Source organism: Lacerta agilis, chromosome 13, assembly GCF_009819535.1.
Source record: "Lacerta agilis isolate rLacAgi1 chromosome 13, rLacAgi1.pri, whole genome shotgun sequence".
Classification (NCBI taxonomy): Eukaryota; Metazoa; Chordata; class Lepidosauria; order Squamata; family Lacertidae; genus Lacerta; species Lacerta agilis.
The window spans coordinates 10,969,067-10,992,882 of record NC_046324.1 but is presented as its reverse complement, the minus strand read 5'-3'; the positions used below and the strand labels follow the sequence as shown (position 1 = coordinate 10,992,882).

The following is a 23,816-nucleotide window of genomic DNA, read 5'->3' as shown; positions in this document are numbered from 1 at the left end:
GAATGGTATATTAATACTAATTCTAATTTCTCCATGCCATGCATAATCTTATAAACTTCTCTTTAAAAATAATTGTTTGTTTGTTTGTTTTCAGGTTAAAGTTTTGCAATCACAAATCCAACATGCAACATAAAAACAAATTCCCAAAGAATCTTCTAGACTCCCATCCTTCCCTTTGTGGGTCCTGTCATTTGTCGTTTCCTCCTGCATCTTTTATAGTAATTCAAATCTTTTACATCTCCATCCATAGCTGCCAAGTTTCGGATTTGAAAATAAGGGATCAGCAGTCTCACCTATCCTGGGGACAGTCACATGTCAGTGGTGGGCGGAGCCAGAAGCAGAAGTGGGCGGAGCAGCAATGTAAACTCCAAGCGGGCTTGGAGCGGAGCAAAGAGGAGGGCAGCCAGCAAAGAGGAGGGCAGCCATGTGCTCCGCGCGATGGAGCCCCATCGTCTTCTTGTCTGATCCCATCAAAACAGGACAGGAAGCAGCAGCTGCTCAAAGGCAGCCAGGCTCCGCCCGCCAGCTAACCCTTTTGGCCGGCTGAGGGGCTCGGCAGCAACGGATAGGGGCTGATGCAGGGGGAGGAATACACCCCCCTGTAAGCATGGGAAACGGCTCCCACTTGCTTTGAGGGCTGAGGCTTTTCTCTCCAAGTGGGCGAGGTCTTCCCACCCAGTCCCTGGCCAGCAGGGGAGGAGCTGCTTCCATTAAAAACGGGAAATTTAAGGGAAATAAAAAATAAGGGAGAGCAGCGGGAAACTGCTTGAAATAAGGGAGAATCCTGGGGAAAACGGGATACTTGACAGCACTGTCTCCATCATGTCCAAAATTCACCATTATAAACTGCTCTCATGTCACCTCTTACTCACCAAACCTGGATGGCTCCAATCCAGAAACAGAGGAGGGAGAAGCAACACAGCGAATTAATGTACTGGGGAGAACTCATGGGGGGGGGACATCAAAAATGATGACTAGAGCAAATGTTTGGGTTGCTCAAAATGGCTTGTGGTCCAAGAGAATGAGCTGAAAGTCCATGAAGCTGGCAAAGCGCAAGGGCAGGACTTTGGGCCAGAGGTCAAGGACCCCTCTCAGCAAAATGAGCAGGAGTCCATCACCGCCGCCTAAATGCAGCAACAGGTCTCTGTTTCCATCAGAAGGCAAGATAAAAGCGTCACATCAGTGAGGCCAAGCTTTCCTGGGACCACCGGCGGAGTTTTTAATTTAAATGCAACCTTGGCGGTTCCAGGTCTCTCGTTGCAATAACGAAAGCAAAATTTCACTTTCAAAGGCTTCTTTTTTTCTGGACAAGGCAGCATTATCTGCCCTTCCTCCCTTATCTCTCCAAGTATGTCCACAGGATTGGCCCCTTGCCTCCGACAAGCTCACTTCAGCCACACTAATGGGATTCCAGCTTGAAGGAGTGAAGGAGGGGGGAAATGAAAGACAGTCAATAATCCTTTGCGAGATCTTTTCGTCTTCAGAGAAGCCATCGTCTCCATCGGCACTGAACACTTAAAGCAGCATCATGCCACATTGAACAGTCCTAGAATCATAGGATTGTAGAACTGGGTGGGATTCCCCCCAAGGGTCATCTAGTCCAGCCCCTGCAATGCAGGAATCTCAGCCAAAGTATCCTGCAAAGAATTCTGGGAAATATAGCTTGTTAAAGGTGCAGGGAGGACCTCTGTTCCCCTTACTGACCTACAATTTGCAGAGCTCTTAAACCATCAACCTCTCTTCCTAGTGAGCTTTGGGAATTGTAGCTCAGTGAGGGGGGTGGGGGGGTCTCCTAGCAATCCTCAGCACCCTTAAAAATCCACAGCTCTCAGCATTCTTTGGGGGAAGTCATCATGGTTCAAAGTGGCATGATCCTGCTTCAAATGTACAGCCATACCTCATGTTGCGTCCGCTTCAGGTTGCGTGTTTTCGTCTTGCGCCCCACGGCAACCCGGAAGTACCGGAACGGGTTACTTCCGTGTTTTGCCACTCGCGCATGCGCAGAAGTGCTAAATTGCACTTTGCGCAGAAGCACTAAATGGTGCCGCATGCGTGCGCAGGTGCGGCGCTTCTGGATGCGAACGCTTCAAGTTGCGGATGTGCCTCCGGGACGGATTACGTCCACAACTCGAGGTTCCACCGTATAGTACAGCTGGGGGCCATGATTATCATTGCTTAACATGTCGGCATGTATGTCATGAGTTCCAGAACATATGAAGGGCACCTGGTGGGGCAAGGCTGTGCCACGATTGGACACAACCCCAAATGCTAAGATTTGAGATGCGGCAAGATTGTTTGGAGGCTTCCTAAGCTTCTCCACCACCGTTTGGCCCCTGCTCAGATCGATGGACGTCAGGGTTCTAGCAGAAAGTAGACCCTTTAAACCCAAAGCCTTCCCCTGGTAAAGATGGAAATAGCATATTGTTAATAAAAATAACAAACATTTCTATTGCAGTTTTGGGTGTTTGGAACGATTCTCGCACATTATCTAGTATGTTACCTTTAGCACAACCCTGTAAGGTAAGCTACTATTATTGTCCCCTCTAATGCAGATGGGGGCACCGAGGCTGAGAGGAAGGGGCATGCTTAAGGCCACCTTGTGAGTTCATGGCAAAGGCAGGATTAGAACTGGGGACTCCCCAATCCGCAGCTCGACATTTTAGCTCAATATGCTACAGCATCAAGAAGCACTCACCTGTACACTCTGAACTGAACATTTTCTCCTGAACCTGGGCCTTAGCTTTGCGCTTCCCAGGTGGCCCTGGAGGTCCTGGAGGCCCTGGGGGACCAGAGGGCCCTGGAGGCCCTGGCTCACCTTTTGCACCTAAGACAACATCAAAGCAGAGGAGTTACCTATTGCCAGTACATTTACAAGTTTGGCACATATCCCTTTGAGAGATGCTATCAAGTAGATTCACGGGAGGACGGGAGGTTATATCTTTCCAGACCCAAGGTCCAAATTTAAACACCGCCATGTCCAATTTTGGGATGCCCAACACCATAATCTGAGGATCTGCAGAGTCTGAACAGTATTGCTTGCTGCAGCTCTCCCTAACCTGGTGCCCTCCAGATGTTGTTGGACTCCAACTCCCATCAGCCTCAGCTAGCATGGCCAATGATCGGGTGATGGGAGTCCAACATCTACAGGGAGGTGGCACCAGGCTGCAGGGTGGCTAGTTTTCAGAATGATTGATCTTAACCAGCTAATTGAGGATCCTCAATTCCGCAGCTCCACTTCTCACCTATTTTCACCTTCACCCCTGTGTCCATGCCTCCCCCGTCTCCTTTTGTGCAACCCCCCCAATTGCACACAAACCACCCCCATGGTAACCTCTTGCATCTTCCTCCTCCTATAATGTTGCCGTGGCTAAGCACCCCTTTCACCCAACTAGAAAGCCACCAGTGACATGGCACAATGAATCATCCAGTGGGAGCTGCGTGACGACAGTCTTACATTTTTATGTATATAGGAGGAAAACCCTGCCAGTGAGAGCACTTGATTACACCACTTTAAAGCACATTTTTAAACACATGGTTTCCCCCTCAGGAATCCTTGGAACTCCTCACAGAGCAACAATTCCCAGGACCCTTAAAAAAACTAGAGTTCCCAAGATTCTTTTTGTGAAAAACTGTACAATTTCAGTGTGCTTTAAATGTATATGGTGTGTTTGTGGCCATTGCTTCAAGTAACACAAAGAGCACTCTATGGGAGTTCGTTGATATGATGTTTTTCTATGAGTTATACATTCTTAGAGTGCCTGTTAGCTCACCTTCTGCCATGAGTTCATTGTTCGCATCACCTTTGTCCCCCTTGGGACCCCTGGATCCCTTTTCTCCTCGCTCTCCCTCTTTCCCAGGCAAGCCAATTTCGCCAGGATCCCCTTTTTCGCCTCTCTCTCCAGGTTCTCCTTTCAATCCTGATAGACAAGAGGGAACATGCAATACCATTCTTGAGACGTGATTAACTACACCCAGAAGGGAATATCGTAGAATCCAGTGCCCTCTGTGGACATTCCAGAGCAATACTTCCCCCCCCCCCCGAGTCCAACCCATCATGTTTTCTCAGATGCGTTTGAGCTTATTTGAATTGATTTTCTCAAAAGAAATATCGTGGGGCTCAGCTCTGCCTCAAGCTTTACGTCCAGTGAAGAAGGAAATGCACGATGGGCATGTTCAGAAAGCATGAGGTAACCACGGTTTACCTAAGACGTTCTAGATCTGACTCCTGACAGGGGCAACAAATCCCTAAACTCACTTCAGGCTGGACCACATACATGCACACACACCTCATTTTTGGAGACCCTTTCACCTCTTTCAAAAGTAAATAAATAAATAAATAATAAACCAATAAAGTGGGAGGGATATTGGTAAATCCTTTCCCTTCCTCCCCCACAACAAACACTCTGTGAGGAGAGTGGGGCCGAGAGACTTCAGAGAAGTGTGACTAGCCCAAGGTCACCCAGCAGCTGCATGTGGAGGAGCGGAGACGCGAACCCGGTTCACCAGATTATGAGACTACTGCTCTTTACCACTTCCTTTTTGAACAACATCAAACAGCAACAAAACTTTGCCATTCTTGCAGCCCTTGTGCTACAGACCTAGCTATCTTCCACATGCAGGGGGATTTTGAATTGAGGCAGTGTTCAGACATGCAGTTTCCCACCTCCAGTCTGAAGTGGTACAGTCACCACGAGAGGACAGCGCCACATGATTTGTCTGAACTTCAGACTTCAGAACTGCCTCCAAGGATTGAGGTGTGGAGAGAAGATACAATAAAAGGGGGGAAGTCAGCTGCATATATCATTCTCAAGTCCAAAAATATACCTGGTTTCCCTCTTTTTCCAATTTCTCCCTTCTGTCCAGGGATGCCAGGATCGCCATCTGATCCATTAAAACCAGGCAGTCCATCAAGCCCGGGAGGACCTGAAAAAGTCAAAGAAATACATTTCAGGGAGTCCCATCCCCTGCATAGGATATTACATACCATCAAAAAGTATTTATTCAATTACTTTTTAAATGGCATTTACCTCTCACCCTTCTTCCCAGACCTGCTGAGCTGCAGAATTTCTGGATTTATAGATTTATAAAGGGAATTAATTGCATTCCCCCCTCCAATTTTTTCAAAATAACATTCAAGGAAAGGTTCCTCAGTGGTAAATAAACAAAGGACATCTCATGCCAAATGAACATCAGAAGTACATCTAAAGCTAAATTAGCATCATATGTGCCCCCTCATTCTTTCCTCTCCCTTTTTAATTTGCAAAGCTTCGTTCTGAAGTTAAAACAACCGCCTCGTAAGAAACACAGAAGAAAATGCTACTCTCTTCTACAGCATAATGACAACTGTGTCATCAGTTTCATAACATCCAGAAATTTAACTGATAACATATGGAACATATGGAAGGGGGGGAATGACACTATGGACTAAAAATTAAAAGCAGCCCTAAGTCTTTGTGTTTGCCTTCCAATGGCTTGGAAAAAGGAAAGTTAGCAGTTTTTGATGGTGCAATAATGCAGCTGGCGGAAGAGAATATTGAGATGCTGACAACAACATTCCAGAAATATGCTGAATCGATACCAACTTGGGGGGGGGGGGGGTTCCTGTGGAAAACTTAAAGGTTTCTGTAATCCACAAGGGAGTAAGACCCACGGAACACAGTGGGGTTTCAGCACTGAGCAAACCTGCATAGACATGTGCTATTTGTTCACAAAGACGGCCGTGGTCCTTTAGCAAGAGGGAAGGCCGAACCTCTCAACTGCAACTGAGACAAAAAAAGTTGTGCTGATCAGCACAACGCCTGTTTATTTGGAAGAAGCCCCCACTAATTTAAATGGAAATTGGAGCCTGTTGACTCTCATTGCACGAGACTGGGGGGAACACAATTCCACTGCTGCCTCTCACGTAGTCGTCCGTCCGGGTTTTCTGGAGGTTGTCAGCACCTGCTTCAGCACATAGACTCCTGGAGGAGACCTCAGAAGCCTGCCGAGACTTATTCCTACATTGTGGAACTCCCTCCCCACCGAAATGGCCTTTGACCCTTGAGATGTGTCCTTTTACAACCCAGTGGGTGGCGCTGTGGTCTTAACCTTTGAGCCTCATGGGCTTGCCAAATTGGAAAGTCAGCGGTTGAAATCCGCACAACGGGGTGAGCTCCCATAGCTCTGTCCCAGCTCCTGCCAACCTAGCAGTTCGGAAGCACACCAGCGCAAGTAGATAAATAGGTACCACTGCGGCGGGAAGGTAAACGCCATTTCCGTCATGGTGTCCCGTTGTGCCAGATGCGGCTTAGTCATGCTGCCCACATGACCCGGAAAGCTGTCTGTGGACAAACACCGGCTCCCTCAGCCTGAAAGCGAGATGAGCGCCACAACCCCAGAGTCGCCTTTGACTGGGCTTAATTGTCCAGAGGTCCTTTACCTTTACCTTTTTTTTACAACCCAGCCCATTTCTGTGATGGCGATTTGTTTCGACTGTTTTTAATGCTGGATTTTATGTTGCTTTAGCCAGCCCTGCGACCTGCTAGAGAAGGAGAAGATACAGCTGCCGCCGCTATCATTACGGATGATCCAGAAGCTGCAGCTAGGTCAAAATGTGGCAGCCAGGCTGCCTCCCAAAAGCATGTTACAACATGGATGAAAGTGCTGCGCTGACTGATGTTCTCCTACAGGGCTATGTTTAAGATTCATGTGCTAGTATACAATTTTTAGTCAACAGTAGTATACAAACTATGCTACTATACTACTGTGGGTTAAACCACAGAGCCTAGGGCTTGCTGATCAGAAGGACGGCGGTTCAAATCCCCGCAACGGGGTGAGCTCCCATTGCTCGTCCCAGCTCCTGTCCACCTAGCAGTTCAAAAGCACGTCAAAGTGCAAGTAGATAAATAGGTACCGCTCCAGCGGGAAGGTAAATGGCGTTTCCGTGCGCTGCTCTGGTTCGCCAGAAGTGGCTTAGTCATGCTGGCCACATGACCCGGAAGCTGTACGCTGGCTCCCTTGGCCATTAATGCGAGATGAGCACCGCAACCCCAGAGTTGGACACGACTGGACCTTATGGTCAGGGGTCGCTTTACCTTTACCTTAGTATACAAACAGGGGAAGGGGAGTCAGGAGATAAACAGGGGAGGACAGTGAAAGCAGATATTTCAGCTAGTGCTTAAGCTTAGAGACAGGCTCCGTTGCATCGCGCTGTGAGAACGTACAGGAGAAGGGACATTACCTGGTAATCCTGGTGGTCCTAGACACACAGAAAGAAAGAGAGAGAGAGAGACAGAGAAAATAGTCAGTGCATTCCAAACTCAGTTCCAAAACTGGAAATAACACTCCAATGAATATGCCAGTACAGTGGTACCTCGGTTTACGAACTTAATCCATTCCAGAAGTCCATTCTTAAACCGAAATCGTTCTTAAACTGAGGCGCACTTTCCCTAATGAGGCCTCCCGCCGCCGGTGCCCTTCCACCATTCAGTTTCCGTTCTTAGACCAAGGTAAAGTTCACAAACCGGGACACTACTTCCGGTTTGGCGGAGTCTGTAAACCGAATGGTTCTTAAACAGGGTTGTTCTTAAACCGAGGTACCACTCTATCACACTGAAAATTTCATTGAAACAAATAAAAGGATATGTGTAACCATTTAGGTAGGGATGGAGAAAATATTTCAGCCTAAGTGACACGTTCCCTTCTGGGCAGGTGTCACACATGAAGCAAAAGTGGATGGCTAAATGAATGTAAAATTGGAATATATTAATTAACTCTCCCAGCACACCAGGTATGAAACAACAATGTACATGAAAGACTACACATGTAAAATGGATTTCATATTTATAAGATGTAACAGAGGCACTGTTTGTAAGTAGGAAATAATAATAATAATAATAATAATAATAATAATAATAATAATAATAATAATAATACAGTTGTAGCTTAGTTCTCGAATTTAATCCATATTCTGGGAGTCCGTTCGACTCTCGAAACGGTTTGAGAACCAAGGCGCGGCTTCTGAAAAACGTTAGAAAACCGAAACAATCACTTTCGGTTTTCAATCGTTTGGGAGCCAGAAGGTTTGAATTTAAAGGCGTTTGTCTTCCAAGGTTCCACTGTAATAATAATAATATGGTCAGCTGCAGGAATGGACTAACGACAAGTGAAGGATCAACTGGACATTAAATAAGAGAAGATGCAGCTACGGGAGCAAATGATGGACGTATGTTTGCAACGGGAGCGGGAAACCTGATTTTAAGAAATTCTATTAAATTTAAGTAATTTGGTTTGATTTGTAATAATTTGGAAAATTAATAAAAATAATTTTAAAAAGAAGATAAATGAATGTAAATTTACCTCTGTACAGCAGGCTACTTGCTGCTCACACTGGCACTGTCACACACACACACACACACACCCCGTCCTCCATCCAGGCAAGCAAGGGTCTCAAGGACACCTTCGAGCCAGGTGAGAACACTCAAGGAAGGTGGGAAATGAAACCTAATGGGGATATGGCCTGGGGAGAGAGGATGTGCCTTGGGAGAGTCCCAGGGGAGAGACAAAGAGCTGCATTTGGCCCCCCAAGCCTGAGGTTCCCCATCCCTGCTTTGGAACAAAGATGGGTAAACTATGCCAGTTTGACTACAACTCCCATCAGCCCTGACCATTGGCCATGCTGACAGGGGCTGATGGGACTTGGAGTCCAACTTGTGGAGAGCCACAGGTTTCCTGTCTCTTTGGGGTTTAGCCAGTCCACACATATCTCCGCAATTTTGCTACATGTGCCCCAGTCTCTGAGTTTACACATGTACATCGGCTGAACATAAGATGGGAGGTTGGCAGTCTGAAGAGCAGGGTGCTCAAAGGTGAAATGAAAATGGCGGATTAGCCTTGCGGAAAATGTTTGCCCCACCTACTCGAGAAGGAAGCATTGGTTGCTGCTGGATTTATGTGGGGAAGACCACTTCCGCGCATGCGCAGGAGGTGGTGTTGTGGGCGTCACGACCCGATCACGCGTACAGGGGTTGAGAGTTCAGCCCCTGTGCGATTGGCTGCATTCCCGCCACATCGCCCGAAGGCTGACCAATCAGGTCAGCTAGGGGGCGTGTCCTGCTTCCCTTTAAGCAGGAGGCGGTGGGAATCCTTCCCTCTTTTTGACCGGGCCCCCAGCAGCATCGGTTTTCCCGCCCACCCGCCCTTTAGGTTAGCTCTTGACCTTGCTATGGACTTCGGTTGGTCGCCTTGGTTGGCCGAGGGGCCTGGTAGGACTTTTCCCCACTTGGGCTAGCCAAGGGGGGGTTATTCACCTACCTCGTAGCAATTTGACACAACTCTTGGTTTGGTGGTTACGCATTGGAAAACATCAATAGAAGTGAGGAGGGGAGGTAGCGCCATCACCTGCCCCTCATTTGAAGGGTATTCTGTTAAAGGTTTCCGGGGGCGTGGCCCTGTCCGAAGCCTAGGGAGGTTAGCCTCTAACGGTGATCACAGGGGGAGTTCCACTGGATACACATCACTGGGGATTCCCCTGGTGGTTAACCCTTCCCGGACTTCCAACACACGGGTTGGGGTCGGATATAGTGGTTAGGATCCAATGCCTAAGCCAATACCGCTCAACATCCGTAACCAATAAAGTTGTGGCCTTTACACCCATTAATCCTATATCACATCTCAAGTGTCATTATTTCCTTTGGGGAGGGAGGGACATTGCCACACAACTGCTCACAATACGCACAACATAATACTTTGAAAAATACAGAAACATAATCCTTCCTTCTATCACCACCCAATTCAGTTCACTGATGGCTAATCTTTCAAAACAAGCAAACAAACTTCCTTCTCTGTTCCAAGCCCAGCACCTGCTTAAGTTTCAGCCAATTGCTCTTTTGACAAAACATGCATTCCTCGGGGTAGTCTCATTGCAGTGGGTTGTGGTGCACTCGCTTTTTCACTCTTGCCAGCCAACGTAATCCAGTCCTTTACACCTTCATATTTTTTGGTGACACCCAAGAAGCTCTCAGCATCTCGGTTTGCAGCGCACATGAAAATGGCACATGGGATCTGAAGGCCGTGCCAAAACAAAACAATGGAGCTGGATTAAATGGTGGGGAAGATCCTGCTTCTGGTGGTTCTTGGAGGACCAGGACACAATTTGTATCCAGAGCTCCTCCCCAAGCGCCGGGGTGTGTGTGTGTGTGTGTGTGTGACTTCTGGGGCTTTTCGGAGACCTAGGGCCCAGAGGTGATTTAAAATGCCTAATAAAGGTTTGATAAGTAGATTCTGCTTTAAGGCTTTCTCATCCCTGCTTTGCAATGCTTTGCAATGGGCAAACGGATCAATTTCTGTTTCTAACCGTTTCTCATTTTCTCCAATCTTAAATTCAATTCCTCACATCTCCAAATCAGTTTGTGGGTTGTTGCTTTTTAAAGTCCTTGTGCAAATTCAGCAGCCTTTGCATGCAAGGTGGTGTAGAATTATGTAGCAGCGACTTGTCCCCATTGCATCTAGATCAGGTATGAGAAACTGGATCTTCCAGATGCTGCTGAACTACAACTCCCATCACCCCTCGCTATTCACCATGCTGGTTCAGCAACATCTGGAAGGACAACGGTTCCCCACACCTGATCTAGAAAAATGGACGCCAAGTCATTGTTTATCCCTGAGGCCAAAAATGCACTTGATGGACTGTGCTGGACCTTAATAGCCATCAAGTTTCATTTACGGCAGGGATGGGGAACCTGTGGCTCTCAACACTGGATTGAAGCTCCCATTACCCCTGACTATTGGGAGACCAAGAATAAATGAGGAACATGGAAGATAAAGCTAATGGAAGCCATTAGGAAAACAATCCCAAATTACCAGTAGTGCCATTTCTTTATCAGGACCAACCTTAAATATTGCAAACTCGGTTAAGTTAGCAGCTCCTTCCCCCAACTTGCTGGCCAGGGGCATCGCTAGGGGGGGCGGCAGGGGTGGGTGGGGGTGACAAGCAGCGGGTGGGGGTGACAAGCAACGGCCACTCCCAGGCGGCGGCGCTCCCTCCATCACCCCGGGAGCAACTGCGCACGGACGAGCTAGCACCCCGTCCCTGCAGCGCTGCTGCTCCCGGGGTGACCGGTGGTGTGAGGAGAGTGGCAGGAGGGGCCACCGCTTGTTACCCCCACGCACCGCTGCTCGCTCCGTCGCCCTGGGATCAGCAGCGCACAATCTTTTGAGCCGCAGAGGGAAAAGGCGGCTTGTGGGGCTGCCGTGCGCGATCTCCCTCTGACCATATAAAAGCCATCATATATATATATATATATATATATATATATATATATATATATATATATATATCAGCTGTATTTCCACACTTAGTCATGATGTTCCTAGAAGATCCTGGTTTAGAGCAGCTTTGGGCGATACTGGTGGCAAATTTCACCCACTGGTGTAGCAGCAATAAAATAGGCACAGACAGAAAAAAGTCCCCCGTTTGCCCGATCACAAATTCTCCAGCATACCTGTCAAGCACACTCCCTTTGTGCTGTTGCAGATCTCGATCATCACCCGGACCTGAAATCACAAAACACGGTATCTTTATGGCAGGGTGCAGAATGTGAGATTTGGACAGCTTCCTACCATTCTAGCACATCAGAATAATGCTTTAAAATAGAGTGTGCCGCGACTCGAGATAAATTAATCAATTAAATGCAGAAAGGCTGCCCTCAACTCCAAAGCACAAATCCATGGAGCCCAGCTCTATCAGTTGCTGGTCAGAATGGATTTATGACATTTCCAGGGTGAGAGGCAATCTGAATGTCTACATGCTTAGCTTGCTCCGGTAGGAATCCAGAGGTTAGACAGGCCTTTGGTGTGATCCAGCAAAACTCGTCTTATGTCCCTAAGAGGTTGCCCGCTGCATCTCTGCATGCTTAAATACCCCAAGTTCTTCCGATCATTATTTCTAGGGGTAGGGAGTTGGAGAATTCAGTATCCTTCTGCATCAGGAATGAATGGTCACTCAACCACTCCCAAGGCTTAGACCAGGGGTCAGCAAACTTTTTCAGCAGGGGGCCGGTCCACTGTCCCTCAGAGCTTGTGGGGGGCCAGACTATATTTTGGGGGGAAAACATGAACGAATTCCTATGCCCCACAAATAACCCAGAGATGCATTTTAAATAAAAGGACACATTCTACTCATGTAAAAACACCAGGCAGGCCCCACAAATAACCCAGAGATGCATTTTAAATAAAAGGACACATTCTATTCATCTAAAAACACGCTGATTCCTGGACTGTCCGCGGGCCGAATTTAGAAGGTGATTGGGCCGCATCCAGCCCCCGGCCCTTAGTTTGGGGACCCCTGGCTTAGATGATCTTCAGAGGTGGCTGCCCATTGTGTCTCTGCATGTCAAAAAGCCCAACTTTGCCACCACCCAACCAGCCTCTGCTACTGCAGGAGGAGAGGATTCTGCTGCATCTCTGTGTCTTAAGTGTTACAATAATCCAATCACACCTAATGAAGAGATACAGAGTAATTCTACATCCTTGCTGGAAGATCCCTGTTGTGTCTCTGCTCGAGTTACTGTTCAAGGTAAACCTGCCAATCAGGAGACAAGTCTAGATCAGCAACTCATGCTGAAACCCAACAAGTGTGAGGGGGCCACCAAAGGCAAGTTGTCCTTTATAACTTGAGACCCAAACGCAGTCTTAAAGATTTGCTTTCCAAGTGTGTCGTACACTTTTTAGAGTGTACGAGTACCCAGTTGAGCTGCCCCTCTGCTTGCAACTATATAGTAAGCATAGAGTTAGAAGGGATCTCAAAGGCTCTCTAGCCCAACCCCTGCCCGTGATCCGCTGATACAGCATCCCTGTTAGGTGGCAAATCAGCCTCTGCTTGAAAACCTAACAGGAACAAAATGAAGTGGATCTGTGATCTTTTATTAACTATTAATTCATGGCTTCTTTTCTACAGCGGTGGTGATAAACCTCAGGACTGCAGGCAAATCGTGGCCCTCCAATCCTTTCTATGTGGCCCTTGGAACCCCGTCCCAGGCTGTACTCCCAATGTATTTGAACTCTGATAAGCTGGATGGAGGACAGAAGAGAGCTTTGGGGGGGGGTGTAGTGGCCCACTGCACCAAGGAAATAATTTAAAGGGAGGAATGCTAGTTACTTTTTGTACAGACATCACTGCTGACAAATCAGGGAATGCAGTGTTCCAAAGGAGGGCAAAGTTAGGACAAGCGTCAAAATGCAACCTAAGCTCATTTTTGAAAGAACACATTGGCCTTAATTGCTAAGGCCATTGGGGGGGGAGGTCTAAGTTTTTTGATCAGGCATCAGAAGAATTGGGTACCGTGCTCCCTCTCATATATAAGCACCAGAGTGAACTCCCAGCAACTCTCCAGTGTTATGACTTGTGATGTTGTGGCTGGGAGCAGGGTGCTCTGTGCCCTCCATCCTAACCCCCCCTCCTTTGCTGCTGCAAATCTCAGACCCTCCAAGTGCCCCTGTTTTCCAGGGACAGTCCCGGATTTACAGAAGCTGTCCCCTTTTCCGATTTGATCCCGGAATGTCCCGCTTCTCCTTAGGACGTCCCTATTTTCTTCGGAGAAATGTTGGAGAGCATGGAGTTATGCAACCTCCGAGCCAAGGAGCTAAGTATCTATACAATCTTTAGAAGACATCTGAAGGCAGCCCTGTATAGGGAAGTTTTTTAAAAAAATGTTTTATGTTTTATAATATTTTATATACTTTAGAGTGGCTGGGGCAACCTAGTCAGATGGGTGGGGTATAATTAATTAAATAATAATAATAATAATAATAATAATAATAATAATAATATTCATGATGATGATGATGGAATAGGACGTCCCTAATTTCATCAGAGAAATGTTGGAGGGTATGAAATCTTCAGCTGGGGAAGCCAACACAATGTCCTCTAGGTGCTGTCGGACTCCAACTCCCATCAGTCCCAGTCAACATGGTCAATGTTGGGTACCTGGGAGTTTGAAGTAGGGAGCCCTGGGAAGCTGCAGTTAGGGCGCCAACAAGTTGGCGTGCTGAAGTGCAGCAGTCAGAGTCAGATAAGCCAAGGTCGAACAGTCCAGGCCAGGAACACAGGAACAGAACGAGCAAGAGCAACCACACACTCAGCACAGCAGTTGCAGGTGCTAGCGAAGGGAGCAGCCGGCCTTTCTTAAGTAGCTGGCCTGTAACCACATCTCTTACGAGTTGCAGCTGCCTCCAATTGTTCCTTGCGGCTCTCAGCTCTACGCTCTACAGCTGAGAAGGGAGGAGGGGAGGGGCCCTGCCGGTTTCTCTCCTCACAAGGGCCTGATTCTGGCTCGACTTTTTCCTCCTCCTGTTCTGGTCTTCCCCCCTCTCCATCTGATTCTTCCTCTTCCGAGGAGTGCCGCCACCAGTCTTCTCCAGGTACGAACTCCTCCATTTCCCCAGGTTCTTCCATGGGTGCAGCCTCGCCGGGGGGGGGGGGGGCTTGCCACCACTCCTCCTCATCTGGCTCAACCCTGACATCTGCCTTCTACCAAACCAGACCATGAGTCCATCAGGTTCAGTATTGTCCACACTGGTGGGAATTGTCTCTCCAGGATTTCAGGGGGGCAGCATTCCCAGTCTTACCTGGAGATGCCAGGGATTGAACTAGGGATCTTCTGCATGCAAAGCAGCTGATCTCCCACTGAGCCACGTGCATAGAAGCAGGATTTATAACACTATCATTTTCACACCCCTCTTCCCCCCACCCTGCTACCATTGATGCCATCCTAGTTTTGTGGTTGTTCTCCTGCCCCAAGTACATCCATTAAAATGAATGAACAGGTTTATTCTGAGAAAGCTTTAGCTGGGTACAGGTCATACATTATTATTATTATTATTATTCAACTTACAAATTAAAATATATGGCAAATATACATGTCTGTAAAAGGTAAAGGACCTCTGGATAGTTAAGTCCAGTCAAAGGCAACTATGCGTTGTGGCATTCATCTCACTTTTAGGCCAAGGGAACCGGTGTTTGTCCACAGACAGCTTTCCGGGTCATGTGGTCAGCATGACTAAATTGCGACTGGCGGACCATGAACAAGTGCCAGAGTGCATGGAAATGCCGTTTACCTCCCCACCACAATTTATCTACTTGCACTAGCGTGCTTTCGAACTGCTAGGTTGGCAGGAGCTGGGACAGAGCAATGGGACCTCACCCTGCCGCAGGGATTCAAACCACCGACCTTCTGATTGGCAAGCCCAAGAGGCTCAGTGGTTTAGACCACAACGCCACCTGCGTCCCGTACATGTCTATGTAGGCTTGTTTAAACAAGGACGGTTTTAGCAGGTGCCTAAAACAGACCAGAGAAGGAGTTTGCCCAAGATCAATAGGCAGGCAGTTCCAAAGTGTTCATATCGCCCAGGAGTTTACCCTGCATAACAATAACAAGTTGAAATCCCATATTCTGTACAACCACTGAAAACAGGGGTGGGGCACCTGTGGCCCTCCAGATGATTGATAGAATTGTAGAGTTGGAATGGTCACCCTGAGGATTCTCTAGTCCAGCCCCCTGTAATGCAGGAATATGCAGCTGTCCCATAGGGGGATCAAGCTTGCAACCTTGGTGTTATCAGCACCGCACTCTAACCAATGGAGCTATCCAGGATGATGTTGGACTTCAACTCCCATCAGCCCCAGCCAGCATGGCCAATGGCCACAGATGATGGGAAGCGTAGTCTGGCAACCTGTCGGGAGCCACAGGCTTACCGCACGCCCAGTTTAAAAGGTACTGAAGTATCGGGTTCTCTTTTGCATCTAGACACACGACACATGTTTGCCTTTGGGAAACATTTTGAGCCTTTGCCTTTGAGAATAGAATGTGAGATTATTAGCAAGCCCTATCTGGAACACGAGCAAAGTCTGCTCGACGACATAATACAAATGGGGTTGATGAGCAAGGGATTTTGGACGCGCATCAAAGTGCGCCTCTCACTTTCCACGCAGCGCTTTTCACCGAACTGAGAATGAGTCATTTACTACAGATTTGGGCTTCTTTGTTTTGCGCCGTCGTCAAATCTATAGCCATGCCAGAGACTACCGCGACTGCGTTCCAGATTCCTTGCCCTCTCCTTTTTGCTTATTTTGCTGTCATTTCCACACTTTTGTTCACAAAGTCGGGAGACTGATTGCCCACTCTTTGCAGAGCTTCTCCACCGAAAACATTTCGTCAACTGGCATAATCATAGCGAGAGTCTATTAAGAGAGAGCGAGAGCGCGGGGGTGGGGTGGGGTGGGGGGCGGAGGAGGGCGGATTTGCCCTGCAATTTGTTTTGACACAAAAGAATGAATCGAGGGATGGGAAAATGGCCACTGATTTTTCGTTGTTGCAATACTTGTCTCTAGATCAGGAGCTACAGAAGACATAGGAATGCATCCAACCAAAAGGGTGAAAGCCTCTTTCTTATACCCATAGAATTTCCACACCACTGTTGCCAAGCAAAAGACAGTGGGATGTAGCAATAAGGAGGAAGATTTATATGATCTGAAGAAAAACCAGAGTATGAGATGGGGGGGGGGGGTTATAGGACAGGATAGAGGCCTGCAATGGACCCCCCCATACACACACACACACACTCAGCCCACACCTACAGCATAGATGTAAAGCACTATAATGGCACTTTTAAACAGCCATAGGTAAAGGTAAAGGGACCCCTAACCATTAGGTCCAGTTGTGTCCGACTCTGGGGTTGCGGCGCTTATCTCTTGTTACTGGCCGAGGGAGCCGGCGTACAGCTTCTGGGTCATGTGGCCAGCATGACAAAGCTGCTTCTGGCAAACCAGAGCAGCGCACGGAAACGCCATTTACCTTCCCGCCAGAGTGGTACCTATTTATCTACTTGCACTTTGACGTGCTTTTGAACTGCTAGGTGGGCAGGAGCTGGGACCAAGCAACGGGAGCTCACCCCATCGTGGGGATTCGAACCACCGACCTTCTGATCAACAAGCCCTAGGCTCTGTGGTTTAACCCACAGCGCCACACGCATCCCATGGCTTCCCACAAAGAATTATGGGAGCTGTAGTTTGTTCAGGCGGCCAAGGGTTGTCAACACACACACACACACACACACACACTCCTACAATTCCCAGAGTTCCTTGGGAAGATGGTTTGATTGTGAAGCCACTCCAACAACTTAATACGTGTGGACACAAACTAACTGAGATTTCCCACCCACTCCCAGGGTCTACACCAAGTAGAACAACATTGGGAAACAGCTTCAGGGGAACATTGTCGGCTGGCTGGGGAGCAACTAAAACCAAATTGTCTTCTGTTTGTCGTCGTCCGTCCCCCCCCCCCCAAAAAAAATCCTTTCCATTTTTTACCTTTCGCAAGAACATCTGCAGAACAGATGACGTTAGCTTTGCAATTTTGAGAGCTTGATCTGTTCTCTCGCTTTTGGGGAAGGAAAGATGAAGCAAAAGCAGCGAAACACTGGCTCATTTGACAGCCTTCACAAGTGACCCAAGAAATGTGCATGGGGAAACTGCCTTACACGGAACCACACTAGCTCATTCTTGTCTTCACTGACTGTCTTCCAGACTCCCTGGACCTGCCAGCGATAGAACCTAGGACTTTCTGCATGCAAAGGAGATGCTCTAACCACTGAGCTGCAGCCCTTTAGCAGCCCTTTAAAATGCAAATGATAGTCGCTAGCTTTCTGGCTATGGGTAATTTACGCACGCTCTTCTGGCTTCTCTGACTCTCACAGGGTAAGGAGGCAAGAGAAAGCAGCAAGCATGGAAAGTAAGCATGCCTTGTAGAGGTTGGAGAGATGGAGGAACAAAAAAAAAATTCAAAATACATATCGTGTGAAGACTTATATCTCAGAACACATATTACAAGCACCTGGCTCCACCAAGCAAGACATGTGCAATAGAAGTTCTTCCATCCTATTTATGCCCACCTTTAAAATTAAAATAATGAATGGATAAAATTGCCTCTCAATTGTATTTCTCCCCGCCCCCTTTCCTTTCTTGCATTTTTAAAAGATCTGCTGGTACAGATGTCATTCTTCGCTGCCAATTTTATTCTGGGTTCAGATTTCATTTTGCATTTCACTTTAAACCACCCTGAAAACTTTTTTCATCGAATATTGGCAATTAAATACAGAAAGAGTTTCCAGCTTTACACCCAGATCTCGCACCTGCACCTTTAACCATCACTTAGTCTGCAGTAATTGGAATGCGATGATGCTCCTCGGACATTGGCAAGACTATCAATGGCCACTAGCCCTGATGGCTGTTTTCTACCTCCATAGTCAGAGACATTATGCCTCTGAATACCAGCTGCTGGAAATTATGATTGAAAGAGGCGAACTTCCCTGGGGAGAGCATTCCACAGAGGGGGGAGCCATTGCAGAGAAGGCCCCGTTCTTATGTTGCCACCCTCTGGACCTCTTGTGGAGGAGGCACATGAAGAAGGGCCTCAGAAGATGATATCAGGGTCCGAGGTAGGTTCATATGGAAGAGGCAGTCCTTGAGGTACTGCAGTTCTGAGCCATTTAAGGCTTTATAGGTCAAAACCAGCACTTTGAATTGGGCCTTGAAATTAATTGGTAGCCAGTGCAGTTGGACCAGGATTGGTGTCATATTCTCAAACTGTCTTGCTCTAGTGGGCAGCCTGGCCGCTGAATTCTGCACTAGCTGAGGTTTCCAAACTGTCTTCCTATGTTCTTATGGCAAACTTCCAAGTGTTGCAGATCATTAAAAGCACAGAAGCATGGGCCAGTTGACAACTCTCTAAACCGAGTGTCAGCTGTAGACACGTTATGACTATATAATCGCTCACACAACTGTTGTATATCTTGGAAGAAAGTTCTGTTTTTGTTTTTACTGCGATGCAGTTTAGGATTAGATAGCATTTGCATACCTTGTGGTTCTATTTTAGGATACAAAATACCACACAGTAACTGTTAATGCTACAGATGTCCTGGAGTCATAAAGTATTTTATGGGGGAAACTTCCAACAGCTCATAAACTCTATCACTGTCAAGCCATCTCCTTGAGTGTACACATAAGTTATCATAGAATCACAAAACCGTTCCAAGTCCCTGCAATACAGGAGGGGCTTTTCTTGTGGTTCTGCAGCTGCGCCTCATGAAAATCCGATCTAACCCACCAAATCGAAGCTTGGTAAAGCAAAATCTCTCTTTGGGTTTTCTGCACAACTGATAAGATCACATTCAGCAGATAAGATTGGAGCTTTGCAAGACACAGCAGCAGAAAAACCAGAAAAGTTCTTGGACCCCGTGGAATCAATCGGCACACAATACAATCAAAATACAGGTCAAAGCAGAAGTATGGATGAGAGTGGGATTATAAAGGCAGAGTGCGGGTTTTCGGATAGTTTGTTAAGGCTGTTGGTTCCTCCAACAAATCAGGGGGTTCGGAGATGCTTAAAGCTACAGGGCTATAAAGAAAAATTAAGAGCTGTTGCCATTTAAAGTAAAAAGCTAAAGGTAAAGGACCTCTGAACTGTTAAGTCCAGTCAAAGGCGACTATAGAGTTGCACAGCTCATCTCGCTTTCAGATCGAGGGAGCCAGTGTTTGTTCACAGGCAGCTTTCCGGGTCAGGTGACCAGCATGACTATACCACATCTGGCACAACGGAACACTGTGATGGAAGCCAGAGTACATGGAAACACCATTTACCTTCCCACTGCAGCGGTACCTATTTATCTACTTGCACTGGTGTGCTTTTCAACTGCTAGGTTGGCAGAAGCTGGGACAGAGCAACGGGAGCTCACCCCGTCACGGGGATTCAAACCGCTGACCTTCAGATTGGCAAGCACAAGAGGCTCAATGGTTCAGACCACAGCGCCACCCGCGTCCCTTACAGAGAAATTAAGAGGTGTTGCTGTTTCAAGTACTGCTGTTCAGCTGGTGTTTTGGCTCACCTTGGCAGTGTAGAACAAGCTGTCCAAAATACCAAAGTGCCACCAAGATGACAACATGGAGATTGACTCACCACATTTAAAGCTAGGGAGATGGAGTTGCAGCATCTGCAACCTGCCCCCTTCCCTAGCCCTGTCCCCCAGCCCCTGCTGTGTAGCACACTTGGAGGTCTTGCACAGCACAACAGAAAGAGGAACATGGGAAGCTGCATTGTACTGAGTCGGACCATCTAAGTATTGTGTCTACATTGACTGGCAGTGACTCTTTGCAGTTTCCGAATAGAAATCTTTCTCCGTCCTGTATTGCAGGGGTTGGGCTAGATGACGCTTGGGTCCCTCCCAACTCAACAATTCTATGAGTACATTATCCCACCTGGAGATGCCAGGGATTGAACCTGGGAGCTTCTGGCTATTTAAATCAATAGGTTTGGGTTTTTGGTTTTTTTTTTTAATGATACCCTGCTGATGGCTGCACACAATTCAACAGTTATTATTAAGGCACTTAAATATACACTCTTTGGCTGGTATCCTACACATACCCAGGTTGTTTAGATCCAACCTGAGCACAGGTTTTGGCATGTGAATGGGAGAAATCCTCTAACAGGCTCCGATCCGCAACATTCAACAGTTGGTGCCTTTCTGAAGCATGGCCATGCAGAGACAGGAGAAACTGTATCTGTCAAGCACAGAGGAGCCTTTGACACAGGGGGTGATGCTAACGCTGGATATTTCAGCCCCCCCCCCCCCCAGCTTCACCAAATCTGGGGCCTTCATTCCCCCTCGCCATCTTTATCTGCTGGCCTCCCTCGCTCCTGTGCCTTGAAGAGCGGCCGAAATCCAACAGGGGGAACTTTCTTTCTTTCTTCTTCTTTTATGTGTTTTCTGTTTTACAATTTTAAATACTCATTTTACATCCTTCAGATATCAGTAACTTCCCTTCTTCTCTTTCCATGCTTCATTTTACATATCATAAATCCCTGCATATTTTACAAAAACTATACCATTCAGTATTCCATTATTGCATCCATCAAAACTTGGTTTACACTGTTGAATTTATCTTAATGCTGCCAGCGTTTTCAGCTGTACACAATTATTTCCCCATAAATTCAATAGATGTTTTCCAATCTTCTCTAAACATATGTTCTTCTTGTTCTCTTATTCTATATGTTAAGTCTGCGAGTTGTGCATATTCTGTCAACATATGTTGCCATTCTTCTTTAGTTGGGACCTCGCTCATTTTCCATTTTGGGGGTAACAAAACACAGGCCGCAATACTAGGATACATAAATAACCTTTTCTGACACCTGGGAATTTCAGTCTGAATTATCCCCAACAGAAAGGACTCTGTGTCCCCCCCCCCCAGTTCATTGTGGATCATTTCCCAATACTCTTTTACCCTAAAAGGGTACAACATGGGGAACTTTCTGCCCCTCTCCATAGCGCGAGCTGCACCTGTTGGATTTCCGCTAGAGCTCTGCCAGTGGGGAGTGGTGGGTAGCAAGCCTGACCTTGGGGGCAGGTAAACTGGAGCTTTCCAAGCAGTCCTTGGATCTGCTAGGGAAAGTGCAGATTTCTCCCTGGATCTCTAGGGAGGAACCCAGCCTTGACCCGACCCCTCGTCCCCCTCGACATGTCAGAGCGCCCCCTACCGGCACCATGGAGTAGGTCATCATCATGAGCATATCCTCGTCCTCTGCGCGGATGTGGCTCTTGGCGAGGGCGCGCCTCCGTTGGCTCCTCTTGTCGCGGCCGCCCGGCGCTTGGGCGAGGCCGCCGTCCGACGGGGCGCCGCTGTCGCGGAGGTGCCGCAACGCGCTCGGAGGAACCTGGGGCTGTCGCAGCTGCGCCACCTCGTCCTGGATCGCCTGCAGCGCGGCGCTCAGCTCCCGCCACTGTCCCAGCAAGAAGACGGTGCCCGCGGCGCTGAGCGCCGACAGCAACCCGACGGCAGCCAGCGCGCAGCACAGCGCCCGGCTGCCCGCTGCCTGGCCCTGCATCGCGACGCCCGACGGACGAGGCGCTCCTCGCTGGGACAACTCAGCCGGGGGGTGGCAGGGGGCTCGGCCGCGACGGGGAGGCGCTTATGCCCCGTGGGCGGCTCGCTCGCCCCGTCGGGGGCGGAAGGGTTGCGAGTGGCGGGCGCCCCGGCGCCGCTGGGAGGGACGGAGAGAGGCTGGCCGGGACACGGGCCAACCCAACAGTCGAGCCCAGGGCGAGCCCGCGAGGGCGAAGGCTCCGCGCAAAACACGTGTCCTGCGGGCAGATGGATGCAGCCCTGCCCCTGGCTGCTGCAGACAGGGCTCTTTAGGAAACCCTATAGAGTTTGGAAGGGTCGTCTAGTCCAAACCCCTGCAATGCAAGAACCTCAACTTGATTCTACATGACAGACAGCCATTCAAGCTCTGCTTACAAACCTCCAGGGAAGGAGAATCCACAACCTCCCAAGGAAGTCTGTTCTACTGTCAAGCAGCTCTTAACCATCACAAAGTTCTTCCTGAGATTTAGTTGGAATCTTCTTTCTTGTAACTTGAATCCATTGGTAAAGGTAAAAGTAAAGGACCCCTGGGCGGTTAAGTCCAGTCAAAGGTGTCTTTGGGGTTGCGGCGCTCATTTCGCTTTCAGACCAAGGGAGCCGGCATTTGTCCTCAGACAGCTTTCTGGGTCATGTGTCCAGCAAGACTAAACCGCTTCTGGTGCAAAGGGACACTGTGACGGAAGCCAGGGTGCATGGAAATGCCGTTTACCTTCCCGCCGCAGCGGTACCTATTTATCTACTTGCACTGGTGTGCTTTCGAACTGCTAGGTTGGCAAGAGCTGGGACAGAGCAACGGGAGCTCACCCCATCCTGGGGATTCAAACCACTGACCTTCTGATCAGCAAGCACAATTCATTGGTACAGGTCCTACCCTCCAAAGCAGGGGGAAGCAAGCTTCCTCCATTGATGATCGAAGATGGCTGTCAAATCTCCTCTCAGTCCCCTCTTTCCCAAGCTAAATATACCCAATTCCCTCAGCCATTCCCCATAAAACTTGTTTTCCTGATCCTTGATCATCCTGGTAGCCCTCCTTTGCACATGTTCCAGCTTATCAATACCTTTCTTAAATTGTGGTGCCCAGAACTGGACATAGGGCTCCAGGTATGGTCTGACCAAGGTGGAGAGCCTATGATAGACAGCACATGCAGTGCTGCACTGGACGGACAAGTCATCCAACCAGACCAAAGGCAGCTTCTGTGGTTCCGAAGGCTGTGCCGTCCATCTGAAGTTATTTATTGAGTTTCCATGCTGCACTTCACCCAAGGGTCACAGGGTGGTTCACAATAGAAAAGCACAAAAATATATAATGTAGTAACAAGACCACAAAATACCCTGGCCCCCAATGCACAGTTGAAAAGACCATAGACTGATTAATTAACCAAAGGCCTGGGTGAAGATGAAGGTACAGTGGTACCTCAGGTTACATACACTTCAGGTTACAGACTCCACTAACCCAGAAATAACGCTTCAGGTTAAGAACTTTGCTTCAGGATAAGAACAGAAATTGTGTTCTGGCGGCGCAGCGGCAGCAGGAGGTCTCATTAGCTACAGTGGTGCTTCAGGTTAAGAACAGTTTCAGGTTAAGAACGAACCTCCAGAATGAATTAAGTTCTTAACCGGAGTTACCACTGTATTTGCTTGGCACCTGAAGATATGTAACAAAGGCACCAGACGAGCCCCCAAATTCTCCCCACAGAAATAGAGTTATGCATTTGAATAAAAAAGTGTGGTTGATCATTATCCCCACCCCACCCCCGTCTTTTATTATCCACTACAAAACTAATTGATAGATTAAAGGAATCATCATCACTCTGAACCACCATTTGGAGCATAGCAGGGGGAAAATATTAGCGCTCAGTTCCCCATC

At 48.0% G+C, this 23,816-nt stretch overlaps 1 protein-coding gene across 1 annotated transcript in view; it reads right to left on the bottom strand.

The window, feature by feature from the left end:
• The window catches only part of GLDN (gliomedin), a 37,022-nt gene extending 15,017 nt beyond the window's left edge, over positions 1-22,005 (bottom strand). The window contains exons 1-6 of the mRNA XM_033167890.1: positions 21,564-22,005; positions 11,481-11,532; positions 7,220-7,237; positions 4,825-4,923; positions 3,771-3,917; positions 2,696-2,824 (exon numbers count right to left, since the gene is read on the bottom strand). Of these exons, the coding sequence (XP_033023781.1) occupies positions 2,696-2,824; positions 3,771-3,917; positions 4,825-4,923; positions 7,220-7,237; positions 11,481-11,532; positions 21,564-21,911 (793 nt within the window). The 5' untranslated portion in view covers positions 21,912-22,005. The remainder of the gene's footprint in view (positions 1-2,695; positions 2,825-3,770; positions 3,918-4,824; positions 4,924-7,219; positions 7,238-11,480; positions 11,533-21,563) is intronic.
• Between the last annotated feature and the right edge of the window lie 1,811 nt (positions 22,006-23,816).